We start from the raw sequence: 19866 nt of genomic DNA, 5'->3' as shown, positions 1-19866 counted from the left end.
TGCCCCGGGATCTCCTTCAGCTTTCCCCATCTGCCTGACACCACCTCAGCAGTGTTCTCTCTTACCTCCACTTCAGCAGCCTTTTGTCTTCTGCTGCTTGCGTTCTCAGATATCTCATTGCCCTCCCCCTGGTGGCCCTCTTATCTTGCCAGTATACAGGTTGCTCTGCCCTAGCCAAAAGCCTCCCTCGCTAACAGCTTGCCTTCTGAAGGGAGGGGAGAAATGAAGAGATGCTCCCCAGAAAGGAAAAAGAATGGAAGTGGAGGAGAGATGAAGGTGGTGCCCATGGCAAGGAGGGAAAGGGAAGGGAGATGAAGGAGATGGTGCTCATGGTGAAGAAGGGAAGGAGATGGTGCCCATGGTGAGGAAGAAAAGAGAAGAGAGAGGAGATGATGATTATAGAGGGGAAGTTAGAGGAAGGGAAGAGAGAAGAGGAGAGAACAGATGGTGCCCATGGAGGGAAGGGGAACAGAGAAGATGGTGCCCATTGAGAGGAGAGGAGACTGCAGGAGGTACCCATGGATGAAGAGATAGGGAAAAGATAGAAACCAGACAACAATGAGGAGGAAGAGAAAATGGAAAGAAAGCTGAATGTGAAAGATATATATAGGGCAAGATGTGAAGAAGAGAGGAGGAAAGAAAATAAATAGCGAATTGAGAGGATGCCCTGAAACAGAGTTCAGAGCACAGTCAAAGGAGCAAAACCAGAGACAGGGAACAACATGATTAGCAAAATAAAATCAAAGGTAAGAAAAAAGATTTCATTTTCAGTTTAGTAACTGAAATTTGTGAGTTTTGAGAATTTTCATCTGCTGTCTAAATTTTGCACTGTACAGGTAGAAATTTGAGGGGGGACAATTTATGTGCTTAATCATGTGATTAAAAATTTTAATTGCAATTAATTGTGCAATTAAAAATGTTAATCAATGTGTAGCCCTAAAAAAATACTTTCCATGTATTTTCTGTACCACTACCATGTATTTTACAAAAGGCTCCACGGTCAGTGGGCCTTTGTAAATAGGCTGAAAATTCTGAATATCCCAATTTGGGCATTCCAATTCAATCTAGACATTGTGTAAAATGGGCCTTCAGATATAATTTAAGAATATAAGAATAGCCATACTGGGTCAGACCAATGGTCCATCTAGCCCAGTATCCTGTTTATGCAGTGGCCAATCTAGGTCACAAGTATCTGGCAAAGGTATTTAGATGCCCAATGCCCAATCCCCTCAGCTGTCAAGGTCCTTTTGGAGCTCCTCAAAATCCTCTTGTGATTTAACAACTTTTAATTTTTTGTGTGTCATTTGAAAATTTGATAATTTCAGTCCTTGCTTCGTTCTCAAAACATTATATAACAGGTTCCGGTATGGATCCCTGAGGCACTTTACTATTTACTTGTCTTCATCAAGACAACTTATCAAGTTTTCTCTATTTATTTTAACCAGGTCATATTATTCTGAAATAATAGAAAATTAGTAATGAAATCTTACCTAGTCGGGAAGAGTCATTTCCAAAATTAGTGTTGATTACAAGTTTCTCCATGGTACAGATATTTTTAAAACCATCAGGAATATGTTGAAATACTTCTGAACTTTTACTCAGTTGTATTGACAATTCTTTGAGGCAGGAAAACTTGTCCAAATTGGAAAGCAGGTATTCTATGAAGAAATGGAAGACAAACTATCAGATTGTAGAGTTAATGGTGCAAATGCCACAGAGGCTAATTCCTCCTCTATCAGTACAAAGGTTTCCTCTATGTGGGGAAATTTTATGTTAAATCTTTTTTTTATTGAAAAATACAATACAAAAAATCTTAATAAGCCATACAATGTCTCATTTTCTTATATCTTACTAAACAAATTCAATGCCTAATATAAGGAGAAATTGTAATAGAGGCAGAAGTTTGACCAGTGCCTTTAATGATTTATTGTATGAAAACATTCCAAATACTCTGGTAATGGAGTAGGGACATGAACTATTGATAATTCATTTATAATTGGTGATGCCTTATCTTTCTGTTGTCAATGTTCCCCCTTTTTCATTTACAATTTTTAGATCCCCTTCTGCATATAGTATATTTAGACAGCTGTGAGGAAGACTTGCTGATCAAGGACTGAAAGGGTATCTCATCTGAGGTACTCCCTTAGTGCCACTCTTTGTCTGGCATAGGCTATCATGGTGGTGGCAGTCACCCCTCTTCCTTTCAAGGCAAGAATGCTTCACATCAGTGGTGTGCCTAGGCTCTTCTGCCCCGATATACCAAGGAACTATAACCCGATCTCCACATCATAGTGCCCAATGTTACAGACTGAGCTATGGGACTAGACCAAGTGATATTTTTTGTTGTAAATAACACATTAACCTTTTTTGATCCTCCTGTCTGGTTGACAGTACTTAATATTAATTTCACCAAACTTATTTCATCAATAATAAATGGTCAAATTTTCTATTAAGCTTGATCTTGATGATTAGTTAAGATGATAACACTTGTGCTATGCAGAGGTAACAGGCCTAGAGAAAGCTATGCTAATCTTCTTTGTCTCCAAATATTTTGATAAATTAGTCTCTAATTGAAGTATGCACATCCTTGGGAACAAGTTCTGATTGTGAATGATTTTTCTTTTGGGGGAGGGGAGCATGTACATCTGCATGGTGGTAGAATATGGGTGGGATGCCCAGGAGCAGCAACCCATGCAGGCTATAAGATGGAGAGGAAGGCCAGAAAAACAGACCCTGCAGCGTAGTGGGGTTTAGGTGAGAAACTACTTCCATTACTATAGTCTGAGAGAAGATCTGCTTCTGCTGTGGTGCACCTGGACACTGGAGGAATTGCTAATGAGATGAGTCACCACCCTAAAGCCCCTGTCTAGAAGATATATCTGCTTCTGTTGGGTTTCAGTCAGGGAGAGGCATAGCTGCAGTTGCCAGCCTGGAGGAAAAGAAGTAAAATAGGATGGAAGAAGGAGTACAGAGCCCAGGGAGAGTGAAAAGATGCAGGGTCATGAGAGAACATAAGAATTGCCATACTAGATCAAATTAAATGTAGCCTAACATCTTGGTTAATCCAGGTCGCACGTTTGTAGCAGAATCCCTAGAAGTAGCAAGATTTCTTGCTACTTACCCTCAGAGTAAGCAGTGACTTTCCTCAGGTCTTCTTTAATAACAATTTCCATGTCAGCAGGAACAGGTGAATTCAGCAAGGGAAGATAAAGAGCACTGAACTCTGATATGTGCTCCTTGGCCAGTTAGTATTCTCTATCTCCAGCAGGCAAATGGGTGGTCTCTCTCACAAGCCCTTGATTTTATTTGTTGCTTAACTCCTGTTTTGGGTCTCCTAATTCAGTTGTACTTTGGGGTATGGGTAGATTGAGTGCCTATTTCTGGGTAACACCTGGTGGTGCCAGGTCTCACCCCTCCAAATCTCCCCCTTCTGCCTCCCTTCCTCCTTCCTCATAGAAAAAAAGAGAGAGAGAGAGAGACAGAGAGAGAGAGAGAGAGAGAGAGAGAGAGAGAGAGAGAGAGAGAGAGAGAGACTGGATAAAGATTGGGAAGGGTACAAGAGAGAGAGAGAAAGACCAAGTAAAGGCTATGGAGAATGAGAAAGATAAGAACATAATAATAGCCTTACTGGGTCAGAACAATGGTCCATCAAGCCCAGTAGCCCGTTCTCACGGTGTCCAATCCCGTTCACTAGTACCTCACCAAAACCCAAGGTATAGCAATATTCCTTGCTACCAATACAGGGCAAGCAGTGGCTTCTCCCATGTCTTTCTCAATAACAGACTATAGACTTTTCCTCCAGGAACTTGTCCAAACCTTTCTTAAAACCAGCTATGCTATCCGCTCTTACCACATCAACACATTCCAAAGCCAGTGGTCTCAAACTCAAACCCTTTGCAGGGCCACATTTTGGATCTGTAGGTACTTGGAGGGCCTCAGAAAGAATAGTTAATGTCTTATTAAAGAAATGACAATTTTGCATGAGGTAAAACTCTTTATAGTTTATAAATCTTTCCTTTTGGCTGTCTTAATAATAATATTGTAATTTATAGCTAAAGAGACATATGATCAAGACACTGTTTTATTTAACTTTTGTGATTATGATAAACATACTGAGGGCCTCAAAATAGTACCTGGCGGGCCACATGTGGCCCTTGGGCCACGAGTTTGAGACCACTGGCCTAGGCCCTCCTGAGGGATTAATCCTGCCCTGCCCCAGCTTTTTCCTTTTCCCCCAGACAGTGCCTCCCCCACAGTCAATCACCTCTAGAAGATGCCTCCCCCGAACTGTACCTTGATACAAACCTCTTCCCCAAGACCAAGCCATCAGTATTTGTCATTTTATTTTGCAGCTCATGGCATCCAACAACCGGGAGATTGACTGATTACAGCTGCAGAAGTCCAGAGACACCATATAAACTCAGATTTCATGACTGCTGTTGAAGTTCCTTCAAAATTAGTGATATTATTTTGAATTAAATGCTTTCACCCGAAAACTTCCTAAATGATTTATGCACAGCAAATCAGCAATTTCTGATGTTAGATATAAAGAACACTAAAACGATGTATTGTTTACTTGATTAGTAATAATTAAGCACCACATCAGCTCACCTGGCAGTGCAGTTTCCTTTAGGTTGTTGATTGCCAAGGATTCCATTGAGGACATGGACAGGAGCAGGTTTTGTTCTGCCGTATTTAAGTCTGTATCGTGCAGGCTGCACTTTCTGAAGGAATTCTTGTACTGCTCTATTGCGGGCTTGATACTTTCCACATACCCATGGCTGCTATTCAGCTGCAGCTCGATGCAGTCACTGACTGAGAGCAGATCCAGCACCTTTGCACAGTCTTCTTTAGAAAGTGGGCCTTCATTCGTGGCTTTAATTTTTAAAACTGGAACTTTGTGGTTCTGAGCAGATAAAACTGGTCTATCAATCATTTTAGTATCTTGGAATAATGAAACAAAGGCGTAGCACTCTTCTTCCTTTTTCATTGAGCCGTTTGCAACATCTTCGAGAAGCTGAAACGATGAAGAATAATCCTGATCTACAGATGGCATTCCATAATTTATAAAAGCTTTTGTCATAGCAGAAAAGTCAAATGTGTTGGGTTTTACATTTCTTTTTGTAATTATCTCCATATCACGTAGTACTGACAGGCCTTCTGGGTGACATTCCAGAAACTGGAGTATACACTTTTTATTGTTATTATAAGATTGTACATACAAAGTGAGTGTTTTTCCTGCAAGAAACTGCAAGATTATAGGAGCACAAGACACAAGTGAATTAGTTTCATTAGCTGCTGTAATGGCAAAGTTCAGTAGCAGGTCCATCGTAAGCGAAGCAATAGACTCCCAGTCACGGAAACTTGAATACAGTATCAAAATCTGTTCTTTGAGTTCCAGCTCTGGATGCTGTTTCAAGTGCTCCTTACTTCCTGATTGGCATGCAAATGATTCCTTGTTATCCATCAAGCTAAATAAGTGTGAAATGATTTTAGGCACTGTCTTGGAAGAAAGGCAGGCATAAGTTAAAAAATAGTGATACTGTCCGACAACTTTCAGAAACGTGTTAATCTGCCTTAGATAATGAAATCCCTGTTCTTGCTCTTCTTGAAGGTCAGATTTGAGGAGCTCATCCAGCCTCCTCCCTGCAAGGAATTCCTGGAATGAAGGATGAAAAAATCTATAGACTGGACGAAGTCTTTGGGTAGTGAATTTGCTGAGAAGTCCTAGCCTGAGAGCATCATCTTCATTGATAGAAGCTTCAGCGAGGTGCTCATTGGTGAAATCAAAGCATGACATAAAGAGACCTCTTAAAGCAAGCTCTCCACAAGAGGATAGCATGGCTTCAATCTTCTGGCCTTCCTGTGGGAATTTCAGTGTGTTATAGAGCAAATATGCTTTAAAAATGGCTTTATCACAGACTACCTTATCATTATGGTACTGAACGTTGAATGCACAGTGTGCATGCATGAAAAGTGGGGTTTTCAGAACAGCCTGCAAAGATTTAGATTGTGCTAAAGCAATAAAAAATGTCCTTGCCAAAGAAACATCATGTGAAAAGAGCTTCTTTATCATGTATACTGAACTATACAATGGAAAATCTCTAATACTTAGGACTGTCTTTGCATACTGACGCACCTGGCCGCTCCTATCAGTGCGTACTGCAACAACCAGACACAGTCTGTTCAAGTGATTCTTTCGCATCAGCTCTTCTATGGCACTGGGGACTGAATCCATTTCACTTAAGTCATCCAAAAGGAACAACACCTGATTCTTTAATTGATGGATTATGTCCTTCAGGATCAGGCCAGTTAATGGTAGCGAAGGCCCTGCCATCTGATTACAGATGATGTCAGACAGACTCTGTTCGCGATCTGTGGACTTAAGAGACAGATAAAACACAAGGCTGAACCTTCTCAGTATGGAACAACGTCCTGAGGCCCAAAGAATCGCAATCTTCCTGAGCAGTGCTGTCTTTCCACTGCCTGCTTCTCCTTCTAACATAGTGATGGAGCTCAGGTTTGCAAGAACCTCAGGTAGTGTGAGCGGCTGCACAGGCTGGTTTCTGGTGTCCTTAGAGACAATGGAAATGTCTGCATAGAGGGTTTTCAAATCAATGGCAACATGTGTAGATTTACCAAAGCAAGTTATTTTCCTGAACTTAATATCATTGTATAGCCTTGTCATCTCTGTGTTTAAGTTCTTTGCATCTTCAAGCCACTGAGGTTCATTAAGAGCCACACCTGAAAACATAAGGAAGCAAATTAGAAGATCTGAGATACAGTAAATAATATCCACATGAAACATGGATAAAGTAAATTGTGTGATAACTTATCAAATTTCTTTGCTTAAAAACAAAAGAGCCAAGCTGGGTCAGCTGATTGTCCATTGAGCCCAAGATCATGGTTAGTCTGAATCAATTGAAAATGCCTCTCAGTTGTCAAATTTAAAAACCCAGTTCTTGTTGCTCACTCCCAGAAGTGAGAACTGGAAACCTATAAAGCCGTTTAGTTGTAGAGATGGCTAAATTATGCTCGAGTAACAAACCAGAACTTTCAGCACTCCACCAGATAAAAACAGTTCTAAGCTTTCACTGTGCATAATTTCTACAATATTGGTTGAACCTTCCATACCTGACTGACAAGGGTTACCATATTTATAAACAAACAAAAAAAAAGACACATGACCCTGCCCCTGCTTTAACCAAAATGCCCTGCCCCTCTCCTGCCTCCCATTAATCTCACCCCTACCTCACCCCACCCCCCATTGCAGCCTCTCTCTCTCCGGCCTTCCACTCAAGTCTCCCCTGTGTTCTCACGTACCTTCTCGGTGCTGCAATTTCAAACTTTGGGCAGCCGACAACTGGTAATGTTAGCAACATGACCCTGCTGTCATTGGCCTGCTCCAGAAATGGCGGAACAGGAAGTCGCTGCAGCACAAAGGCTTCCAGGACAGACTGACGGCAACAGGAACATGTTGCTAACACTGCCGGCTGCCCAAAGTTTGGAAATTACAGAACCGGAAGAGGTAAGTGGGGACTGGACTGGAGAGAGTGAGTCAAAAACCTGAACAAACTCCCTCCAGTCCAGGAAACCATCCAGACACCTGGAGTGTCCTCTAAAAAGAAGACTTGTCTGAGTAAATCTGGACTTCTGGTAACCCTAGGTAGGAGGATCCAGCCCTTAAATGGCAAAACAAAGCAGATATAAAAAACAAGCTTAGAGGGAGGATCATTAGTTTTGGGTTCAGCTCCTTGGCCAGAGCACTATCAGGCTCATAATCAAAAAACATAAGACATCTAAAAACCATCCTAATCACTAGGACGTCCAAGTGCCGCTAATCAAAACCGTCTTTCTGTACATCTAGCGAGGTATTCCAGCCTCTCTGCGTCCAGAGCATGAGATGGGCATGGTGGAGAGGTGTTATGGATGGACTTTGGGTGGTTTCAAGGGAGGATTAGACATGGATGTCTTGCAGCGATAATCAAACATTTTGCAAGACACCCTGTACGGAACTTATACGTAGGGAACTAGACCTGTTTTAGAAGGGTCTAAGTGCCACAAAACTGCCCAAACTGAACAGATGACCACTGGATGCATCAAGGTAAGATATTCCTACAATCTCCCAGTGCTCACTGACCCCCTTCCACCACACAAAAATGAGAACAAAAAGGTACATACCTGTCTGTAAAACAGCAGCATCTGGTATGGGGAAGCCTAGTAGAGCTGCACACAGGTGTCTTAAGTAGCCTGGTGGATGGGCTAATGAAACATAGAGAGGAGGACCTATGTCCATAAGCCACTCTAAACACTACATTTATAGTAGAATCTGTGAGCTCACCCAAACCCTACTATATTGCCATATAGATGCCACTTGCAGCCGTAAGTGATATTGGGGTGGTGCACAGGAGGGTATAGTAGATTTGGGGGAGGCTGACACCCTTTTTGTGAAGTTCACAACTGCCCTCTAAGGCTTCCCATTGCTCTGTCGGGATGCCTATGTGGCCAGTCCATTAATATGCTGGTCCCACCCATGTCCAAATGGTCAGAATTAGGATGTTTTCAACATGGATTTTTTTTCAATCGAAAATGGGATATAAAATTAGACATTTTGGCGGCCAAGACATCTATGTAGATGATTTAAAAAAAAAAAAAAATTATATTTGGACATCCAGCAGTTTGCATTCGAAAATGGCCATTTTTGTACCTCCAACTTTGGATATTCAGCTGGAAATGTCCAAGTTGGACTTAAGATGTTTGTTTTTTTTAAAAAATGTCCCTCCACCTATGGAAGGTGGCCAGGGCTTGGCAAAGTCCCTTGGCATTTCTGTAACATCAATGCAAGAGAACAAAAACAACTTTAAATCTCCAAGCTGTAGCATATTCTTGCATCCTAAAAGGGGGCTTAGTCTAACACAGTCTGAGTCAGTCACAATGGCTGAAATAGGGAAGCTTGCTTAATAGGTGCTAAAGAATTAGAAAGTCAAATTAGTTGAGTATGACAATAGAAAAGACTCCTAATAATGAGGTTTTCTATAAACTGTCTCATAGATACTTAAATAAATCGTGGAAGAACACTTCACATACACTCAGAATTGTGTAATTCGGCCAAGAGCCTAAGCTCCTATAGTCAAACCCACCACCCAATCACTGTGTATGGAATGGTAAATAGTGTCAATAAAAGTGCTATTCAAAAGATAAAATCATTATTTTGATGGCAAAAAGAAAATTTTCACTTAGTTTTTGGGATTTTTCTACAGGTCCCTGAGTGCATGTGAAGTGTACTTCCACGATTTATTTAAGTATCTATGAGACAGTTTATAGAAAACCTCATTATTAGGAGTCTTTTCTATTGTTATATTTCAGAGCACTATTCAGCTATAAGCAACTGGACTGTTTCAAGGAATATACAATAGCTAAAGAGACCCTGCCTTCCTCCACCACCACCTGTATGGAGCATAAAGAGTAAAGGGAGAAGAAACGCTTCAAAATCCAGCAGGAGCAATGGTGTAACCAAGGTAAAGTCCTCTCTGGGGAAAGTAACAGTTTAGCTTGAGCTACTAAGAAAGGAATTTAAGAACATAAGAACATAAGCAATGCCTCCGCTGGGTCAGACCTGAGGTCCATCGTGCCCAGCAGCTCGCTCACGCGGCGGCTCAACAGGTCCAGGACCTGTGCAGTAATCCTCTATCTATACCCTTCTATCCCCTTTTCCATCAGGAAATTGTCCAATCCTTTCTTAAACCCCTACTGTACTCTGCCCTATTACTTCCTCTGGAAGCGCATTCCAGGTGTCCACCACACTTTGGGTAAAGAAGAACTTCCTAGCATTTGTTTTGAATCTGCCCCCTTTCAACTTTTCTGAATGCCCTCTTGTTATTTTATTTTTTGAAAGTTTGAAGAATCTGTCCCTTTCTACTCTCTCTATGCCTTTCATGATCTTGTAAGTCTCTATCATATCCCCTCTAAGTCTCCTCTTCTCCAGGGAAAATAGACCCAGTTTCTCCAATCTCTCATCGTATGAAAGGTTTTCCATCCCTTTTATCAGATGTGTCGCTCTCCTCTGAACCCTCTCGAGTAACGCCATATCCTTCTTAAGGTACGGCGACCAATATTGGACGCAATATTCCAGATGCAGACGCACCATCGCCCAATACAATGGCAGGATAACTTATTTCGTTCTGGTTGTAATACCCTTCTTGATTATACCTAGCATTCTATTCGCTCTCTTAGCGGCCGCTGCGCACTGTGCCCTGTGCCGTCGGCTTCATTGTCATGTCCACTATTACCTCCAAGTCCCTTTCTTGGGTGCTCTCATTCAATAACATCCCTCCCATTGTATAGTTGTACCTCGGGTTTCTGCTTCCCACATGCAATACTTTACACTTCTCAACGTTGAATTTCATCTGCCATCTCGTTGCCCATTCCCCTAGTTTGTTCAAGTCCCTTTGCAATTCTTCGCAGTCCTCTTTAGTCTGGTGTCGTCTGCAAATTTTATTATCTCACACTTTGTCCCTGTTTCTAGATCATTTATGAATATATTAAATAGCAGCGGCCTGAGCACAGAGCCCTGTGGAACACCACTCGTGACCTTCCTCCAGTCCGAGTAGTGGCCCTTCACCCCTACCCTCTGTTTCCTACCCACTAACCAGTTTCTGATCCATCTATGTATGTCTCCGTCCACCCCATGGTTCTTCAGTTCATGAGGCACCTTGTCAAAGGCTTTCTGGAAATCTGGGTATATGATGTCTATGGGGTCTCCTCTGTCCATCGGTTTGTTAATTCCCTCGAAGAAGTGCAATAAGTTAGTCAGGCATGATCTCCCCCTGCAGAAACCATGTTGGCTGGTTATCAGAAGTTCATTTCTTTCAAGATGTTCATCGATGTTTTCTTTTATCAGTGTTTCCGCCATTTTCCCTGGAACCGAGGTCAGACTCACCGGTCTGTAGTTTCCCGGGTCACCTCTTGATCCCTTTTTTTTTTAAAAATTTATTTATTTATAAGATTTTACATTATTATCAAGCATAACTTGTACAGAAAGTATAATCAAGAAAATATAACATTTAGGTTAACTTCCAATCCTAATAATGGATCAAAGTATAAAGGAAAAAAGAAAACATTTCTTATCTTAATCACACACTAGTCCTCAATTTTGGATCCAAGGTTAACGAAAAGAGTAATTAAATTGAAGAATAATTTTACAAAGAAAATTACTGAATCTGTGCTGATGCAGAGCAAATTATCACTTAGGTACAGGGTATTCCACACTCAAGACGTTTCAGAGAAAGAAAAGCAATCAAATGAGCTGGTTCTACAAAAACATATTTAAAAGAACGATATCTGATGACACATTTACATGGATATCTAAGAAAGAAAAGAGCTCCAATCTGGGTCACACCTGGCTTCAACATTAGGAATTCCCTTCTTCTCTTCTGAGTCTCCCTAGAGACATCAGAAAATATTTGAATATGGAGACCCAGGAAGTCCTTAGACCTATTTTTAAAGAAAAGTTTAAGTATCCAGTCCTTATCTGGAGCCAAAGCTACAGTCAGTAAGAGAGTGGCTGGGATAGCCAATTCTCTATCTGATTGTTCCAATAAAGTGGAAACGTCCAAGGGTGCTTCCTGCGATGTTCCTTCATCTTCTTTCTTTTGAGGATCCCGATTTTTTGTAGGCAAATAATATACTCTTGTAAGAGGTGGTAAAGAATCCTCAGGTATTGTTAATATCTCCAGAAAGTAGCGCTTTATCATTTCTCGTGGAGAAATTGATGAAATTTTTGGAAAGTTAATTAAACGCAAATTATTAGCCCGAGTCTTATTTTCAAGATCTTCCAATTTTGTTTTCATAATTAAATTATCTTTAACAAGTAGATCTTGATTACTTGTAATTGTTTTAAGTTCCTTGTTTTCTTCTTGTATTTCGGACTTCAACAATACCATATCTTGCTTTAATAAATTGATTTCTTCTTTCTGGTTTTTTATCTCTTGATCCAAATGTTTTATTTGTGGATTAAGGGAATTCCCTAATTTAGATACTAAGTCCCATAGAGAATCTAAAGTGACTTCAGAGGGCTTATCAGGAGGAATAAAGGTAACTTGTGTCTTTAAATATTGTTCATTGGAGTGCTTTACCTCTCTGGGGTCCTGAGTTTCTTCAGCCAACGTTGTCCCAGTCGCTGGTTCCTTCCAGAGGAGAGAATCACTCTGGGTTTTCCCTGTAGCGAGCCCTCCAACAAACTGGTCTCTCGGGGGGAGAACACTTCCTCTTCGGGTGTGCTCTCTCCTCGCGGTGAGCTGGCTCCCAGCACTTGTGGCTGAAGCGGAGGCGTCCTTACGTCGGGGCTCAGCGTGATGTCGAGCCCTTGAGGAGACCCCGCGGCACTACTCTTTGCCGGGACACTCACAGGGCGATTCCCCGACGTTTCCTGCTCGCTCAGAAGTCGCCGAAAAATGTCGTTGACCGTAGGCAACGGGGCTACCGAACGTCGGGAGGCTCCACCGACACTTCTGCCCCTTCTTTTCGGCATTTTGGCCGCCAAATCTTAAGGTAAATTGACTATCAACGGCGTCCTCACAGCAGTCAGATGACAGTAGCAGCCATCTTGGATCCACCTCTTGATCCCTTTTTAAAGATGGGCGTGACATTGGCTATCTTCCAATCCTCTGGGATCACGCCTGTTTTCAGGGATAGGTTGCAAATTTGCTGCAGTAGTTCCGCTATCTCCTCCTTTAGTTCCTTCAGAACCCATGAATGGATTCCGTCCAGACCCGGGGATTTGTCAGTTTTTAGTTTTTCTATCTGCCTGCGCACATCTTCAAGGCTCACTTCCATGGATGTTAACTTTTGTGCTTGATTTCCATTGAAGAATTGCTCTGTGACATCCACTCTCCTAGTTACTTGTTGCAAGCTTTCTAGAATTGAGATACAACCTCCAAACAGGAAGCCGTTCCACAAATTAGCAACACTTTCTGTAAAGAAGATTTTCTAAGGTTATTTCCGAATCTATCCCTTTTCCCCTTTTTTCCACGCCCCCTCATTCCAATGCTTTTTTTTCAAATGAAAGAAGTTTGCTTCCGGTGCATTTGTGCCACCTAGGTATTTAAACGTCTGTATCCTGTCACCCATCTACCACCTTTCTTCAAAAGTATAGATTTTGAGATCTTTAGGTCTGTCCCCCATATACGCCTTATGACAAAGAGCACAGACCGTTTTAGTCAACTTCATGTGTTATCTTCCGCGAGAGGACCGAGACAGAGGGATCGGCCATAAGGGAAGTAGGCAGAAAGCACATTCTCCAGGGAGAAGAGTGGCACAGCAGGAGCGTGCTGGGCTCATAACCCAGAGGTCGATGGATTGAAACCATCCTCAGCTAGGACAGGCCTGATTTTTTTTCAAGAACTTATCTAATTTTACCAGGCACACAGGAATTTCCAATACAAGCCCAGAAATGACCTGCATCCACCAGCACAACTTACACTGCAGCACAGCACACTGCCTTGTTGGACTATTGCTGTGGTTCCCAAACCTGTCCTGGGGGACCCCCAGCCAGTCAGGTTTTCAAGATATCCCTAATGAATATGCATGAGAGAGATTTGCATATCTGTCACTTCCATTATATGCAAATCTCTCTCATGCATATTCATTAGGGATATCTTGAAAACCTGACTGGCTGGGGGTTCCCCAGGACTGGTTTGGGAACCACTGGTCTAGTGGTGTGATTCTTGCTTTGGGTGCAAGAGGTCCTGGGTTCAATTCCCAGTCAAGCCCTTTGATTTCTAGGGCAGGTTCAAGGTGGCAGAATGGCATGGCTTGGTACTGGTCAGACTTTTTGCTCTCTTTCTCGGAAAAGACAACAGGCGGCAATAAGGTACAGCGATGGCACCGCAAAGCAATAGTGCCAGAAACCTAGAAAAAGAAAGGTATGTTGGTTGTGTCTTCGTTTGTAAATACAGATGAAAAGAACATGTTAAGTCTTTCAGCGACCTCTTTCTCCTTCTTCACCACTCCCTTCCTGTCTCAGTCTTGAAGAGTATAACTAACAATGCCTAAGTTGAACTGTATTCTAGACCAGTGTTTCTCAACTCGGTCCTGGAATACCCCCCTTGCCAATCAGGTTTTCAGGATATCCACAATGAATATACTTGATTTGCATACACTGCCTCCATTATATGCAAATTTATTTCATGCATATTCATTGTGGTTATCCTGAAAGCCTGACTGGCAAGAGGGGTACTCCAGGACCGAGTTGAGAAACACTGTTCTAGACCATGGAATGATTTTCTTAGACCTGATCAGCAGAAATGGTGTCCATCTATCCAGGAAGGGATGAAGTGTCTTCAGTAACAGATTAGCTAAGGTATTAAAGAGGGCTTTAAACTAAATTTTCTGGGGATGAGTGTAAAATGCCTCCAGGTAATTAATAACTCTCAGAAATATAAGACATCAAATACCATTATTGAAATGAGACAAAAGGGCGATAGCTGGGAAGCATTGTATACCAATGTCTATAGTATGGATAACAAAATTCCAGATCTAGAAGCTCTAATAGTTGAAGCTGAATTGGATTTAGTGGTGGTCACGGAGAAGTGGTTCAAGGAGAACCATGAATGGGATGTAGTTGTACCTGGCTATAATCTATTCAGGAGGGATAGAGTAGGTAAAAGAGGAGGAGTGGCATTATATGTTAAGGAGAATATTAAAGTGACAGAATTGCAAGATATAGGGGGTAAAGAAGAACTGTGGGTTAATCTGGAAAGAGGTAATGGAAAAGGCATGTACATTGGTGTAATATATAGGCCTCCTTCACAGGCAGAAGAAATGAACAAGGATTTAATTAAAGACATTCACAAGATAGCTAGGAAAGGGGAAGCACAACTGATAAGTGATTTTAAAATTTAATGCTAAGAAATGCAAAGTCATGCATTTGGGTTGCAAAAACCTGAGGGAACAGTGCTGTGTAGGGGGTGAAGAACTTAAGTGCACGACAGAAGAGCGGGACTTGGGTGTGATTGTATGTGATGATCTTAAGGTTGAAAAGGTGACGGCGAAAGCTAGAAGGATTCTAGGGTGCATAGGGAGAGGTATGGCCAGTATGAAAAAGGAGGTATTGATGCCTCTGGTGAGACCTCATTTAGAATATTGTGTATAATTCTGGAGGCCGCACCTTCAAAAAGTATGATGCGAAGGGAGTTATAAGATGACAGTTATAAGATGCGCATCATACTGAATCTCTGCACCGTGAAAATTGAGCAGCGGTGATCTTTCCCTCATCTGAGGAGAATGTTGAGATAAGTCCGGGGTTCTTTTTTGTTATAAACATTTTTCTGCCATAAGCATTTTTGCTAAAACATATTTAATTATTTATTATATTCTTAAGGAGTTTTTCTGTGACCAAGGATGTGCTCTCTATGACAACTTAGTAATTGTCATAGTAGTTTCCCAAGTTCATTCTTAGGGAACACTGAGGTCTTTTCTCCGTATTAGAACCCTGCCTCAATTTGTTTCAGATAGAGGGTTAAACAGAGTGAATGCCTTTTGGTGATATTTTGTCTATCTTTCTATGATCATGCCGCTGTATAAGTCTTTGGTAAGGCCCGATTTGGAATATTGTGTGCATTTTGGAGATTGTACCTTCAAAAACATATAGATAGAATGGAGTTGGTTGAGAGGGCTGCTACAAAGATGGTTACTGGCCTTTATCATAAATTGAATGGGGATAGACTTAGAGAACTTAATATGTACGAATATTCTAGAGGAAAGACGGGAGAGAGCGGATATGATAGAGACATTGAAATATCTCAGTGGCATTAATGTACAGGAAGTGAGTCTTTTTCAAGTGAAAGAAAGCTTCAGGAAAGGGCATAGGATGAAGTTAAGAAGTTTTAGGCACAGGAGTAATATAAGAAAATACTTCTTTACAGAAAGGGTGGTAGATGTGTAGAATGGTCTCCCGGTGGAGGTGGTGGACATGGGACAGGCATGTGGTATATCTTAGGGAGAAGAGAAGATAATAGATGGCGGGGAAGGGCAGGCTGGATAGGCCATTAGGTATTTATCTGCCGTCATATTTCTATGTTTCTTTCTATGCTAGTGGAAGTGTTTGACTTGTAATGTTTGATTTAAATTATTAAAAACATGCTTTAAAAATGTATTGATTCCTCATTCCTCATTCTTCAGCTATGACATTGTGCCACCAGTCTCAAAACAGATTATCAATTCCTTCACTAACCAGCCCAGAATAGATAGCACCATGTTCTTAAGTTTTTATTCTTAAGGCTTATGGTAAAAGATCTACATCATTTTGATAGCCCTTCTCAGAACGCAAAGTATCCAGAACTGAACACAATATGCCAAAGGAGGGAGGATCTCACCAGTGACCTGTATAGATTTAACTTTGCCTTCAGCACCTTGGTGTACTTCTGTGTATATATGGTTTTACAGATTCCTGTATAGCACCTACAACTGAGTGAAGCCTAATTGCCAGCATACTAAAGTTAGCACAAGAAAAAAATGTGTTAAAAATTAAAATTAGGTTAATTTCAGGTAAGCTTATACTATATACAAATACCACAAGTTTAAAGTGTTACATACAGTGGTTATGTGCACAAATTGCTTTTGTAATTAAAGTAGTCACTCACCAGTAGGAAGAGAATCTGGATCTTCATCCTTCATTTTAAAGTTCATCTTCTAGAAAAAGAGTTAATTTTTAAAATTTATCTATATTCAAAATGTCAACCCGAAAAACACGTGTTCTCCAATATTAGTTCCCTATGCAAAGTGGAGAGTTCCTATGAGCGTCGGGAGCAGCGCAGAGCATTTAGGCCCTGATTCTGTATAGGACACCCAGGAGAGGTGTCCTATACAGAATCGGTCCTACACTAAACCCCGATTCTGTAACCGGCGTCCATGGTACAGACGCCGGTTAGAGAATCAGGTTAAATTAGACACAGTCGCTACACTTATCGCCTGTCCCATCGCCAGCAGGAGGATGCCCAACTCCTCCTGTCGGAACCCCGAACCCCCCCTCCCCCCAAACTGGTAATCGCCGACAGGAGGATGCCCAACTCCTCCTGTCGGAATCCCGGACCCCGGACCCCCCCCCCCCCCCAAACTGGTAATCGCTGACAGGAGGATGCCCAACTCCTCCTGTTGGAACCCCGAACCCCGGACCCCCCTCCCCCTCCCAAACTCGTAATCGCCGACAGGAGAATGCCCAACTCCTCCTGCCGGAAAACCCGACGACCCCCCCTCCAACTAATCTCCCTCCGCCAACTAACCTTTAAATGTTGGTCGGCTGGACGGGTCTTGCTGCCGTCCAGCCGACAGGCCCGCCTCGTGGAAATGAGAAGGGCCCGCCCCTTCCCGGCCCATCCCCGCTAAATCTAAGGCCTGATTGGCCCAGGCTCTAGAAGCCTGGACCAATCAGGCCTTAGGCATAGCGGGTCCGCCCATCCCCACTAATCCTAAGGCCTGATTGGCATACATCTGGGTCCAATTGTTTGGTGTTATCACAATGGAATGAAGCCTGGCATGTTGGAAAAAAAACAGTAAAAACTCACATTGAGCACTCAAATGGGCTAAATTTGACAAAAATAAACTCTCCCCCCCAAAAAAAAATAACACAATGCATTTCTATGGGAACAGCAGCATAGAATAAACTATGCAGGCATGTAAAACTGGTTAAAGATATTGGTTTGAAAACAGGGATTCCAAACAAATAAGCTTCCCATGCACAGGCAGTGTATTAGATGGAGGAGAGTAGATGCACACAAGATGCATTGTTTGTGATATAAAATTATCTGCAGACAATGCAAGCAAAAATCTATGGGAGATTTTTTTTCAGAGGCAATAATCAAACAAAACTCTTGGTGCAAACCCCAGAGAATCTGCAACAACATACATAAGTTGATCATTGCCCTCTCCACATATTATTATTTGTATAAAATGTTTCTTGGTACCTGTGTAAGCAGGGAAGTTGGCTTGGCGATTTTATCTTCTTCCACTTGTGTAGTGCTGGCCATATACTTACATCTAAAATTTAATGGTAGTGTAAAACAGAAATCAATATTCAGTGGTATGGTCAGACCATGGAGTTAGCAGGGCTGACTCATGCGGCTGGTGGTGAAACTAGAAATTCAATGCTAGGTCGTACCTAGCAAATGGCATTGAATTTCTGGGTTTTTTGGCTGCTAAAAAAATAGCTGGTTAAGCTGATATTCATCAGCTAGCCAGCTAAGTTATAACAGCCAAAGATAGAGCTGCTTTTTATATGGCTCTATCTGGCCAATAAACTTAGCCATTAAGCCACTTAATATTGGCACTAACTGGCTATACGGAAGAACATCAATGTTTGACTGTTTTCATATTTAGCTTTGAAGAATAGGAGAAACATTGTACTGTATATTCTACTAGTTTTTTAGCCTGTTACATTAACAGGTGCTAGAATAGATATGTAGACTTAGGAATTCTTTCTTTCTTTCTGTCTCTCTCCTTGCCTGCTGTCTTGTCTTTCTGTCTCTCCTCCACCTGTCCAGCAACTTCCCTGCTCCCCCTGACCAGAAGTAGCCCTTCTCGCTTACCTTTACCTCCCCCTGTCCAGCAGCACCCATTCACTGCTCCCCCTGTCCAACAGCAGCCCTTCTCCCTTCATTTTTCCTCCCCCTATCCAGTAGTACCTCTTCCCTGCTCCCCCTGTCCATCAGCACCCCTTCACTGCACCCCCTGTCTAGCAGCAGGCCTTCTCCCTTCCTTTTACCTCCCCCCTGTCCAGCATCACCCTTTCACTGCTCCCCCTGTCTAGCAGTAGCCCTTCTCCCTTCATTTTACCTCCCCCCTGTCCAGCAGCACCTCTTCCCTGCTCCCCCTGTCCATCAATACCTGCCAAGCAGCACCCCTTCCCTGCTCCCCCAGTCCAACAGTCCAGCAGTAGCCCTTATACCTTCCTTTTACCTCCCCACTGTCCAGTAGCAGCCCTTTTCCCTTCGTTTTACCCAGGGCCGGATTAATCACTAGGCCAAGTAGGCACGTGCCTAGGGCCCGAAACTGTGAGGGGGGCCCGCTGAAGGAGGGTGACTCACCTTGCTATTTTTTAATAGCAACAGGCCCCCTCTGCAGTAACGGTAATGGCTCCCCCTCCCCGCAGTAATGGCAACGGACCGCCCACCCGCCCGCAGCAACAGCAAAGGCAATGTGGCCAGATTTGTTACTGGAAGGTCCCGCGATGACTGCTTCTGTCAGTCCAGCCCCCTCTGACGCCACTTACTTGCTCTGGAAGAAGTGACATCAGAGGAGGCTGGACCGGCAGAAGCAGTCATCGCGGGACTTTCCTGTAATACATTTGGCTGTGTTGGTGTTGCTGTTGCTGCAGGCGGGAGGGGGCCCGTTTCCGTTACTGCAGGGGGGGCGTTGCCATTACTGCTGGGGGGGGCCCGTTGGGGAAGGGAGGAAGAAGAGATGGATGGGAGAGACAGACAATTTCTGGAAGAGGCAAAGAAGGACAGAAGATGAAAAGAAGAGAGTGACAAGAAGATGAGGAGAGCAGAAACCAAAGAAGACAAAGGTAGAAAAAAAATTCTATTTATTAATTTTTTTGCTTTAGGGGACATCGCTGTTTCTGTGGTGTTGCATTGTATGCAGAGTCCAGATTCTTGATGGTTTTATTTAACCTTTGTCTACGTATTTATATTTTATCCCCCCTTTTACAAAACTGTAGAGCATTTTTTAGCGCTGGCCATGGCTAAAAACCATACTACAGTTTTGTAAAAGGGGGAGAGGTTAGTTTGTGATTACATATTCCATACTAGGCAAAGGTGTTTTCTGTGTTCTGTTTGTATGAAAGTCATGTTTTTTTTATTAGTGTTGACT

The 19866-nt window shown here is 42.4% G+C and overlaps 1 protein-coding gene across 1 annotated transcript in view; it reads right to left on the bottom strand.

The window, feature by feature from the left end:
• Window positions 1-19866, bottom strand: part of LOC117352456 (baculoviral IAP repeat-containing protein 1-like) — an 88268-nt gene that overhangs the window by 24017 nt on the left and 44385 nt on the right. The window contains exons 9-12 of the mRNA XM_033928958.1: window positions 17961-18033; window positions 16641-16689; window positions 4612-6744; window positions 1491-1658 (exon numbers count right to left, since the gene is read on the bottom strand). Coding sequence (XP_033784849.1) covers window positions 1491-1658; window positions 4612-6744; window positions 16641-16689; window positions 17961-18033 — 2423 coding nt within the window. The remainder of the gene's footprint in view (window positions 1-1490; window positions 1659-4611; window positions 6745-16640; window positions 16690-17960; window positions 18034-19866) is intronic.

This window comes from Geotrypetes seraphini, chromosome 1, assembly GCF_902459505.1.
Source record: "Geotrypetes seraphini chromosome 1, aGeoSer1.1, whole genome shotgun sequence".
Lineage (NCBI taxonomy): Eukaryota > Metazoa > Chordata > Amphibia > Gymnophiona > Dermophiidae > Geotrypetes > Geotrypetes seraphini.
Note: the sequence above shows the minus strand (reverse complement) of the source record. Positions and strands in the feature narration are given on the sequence as shown.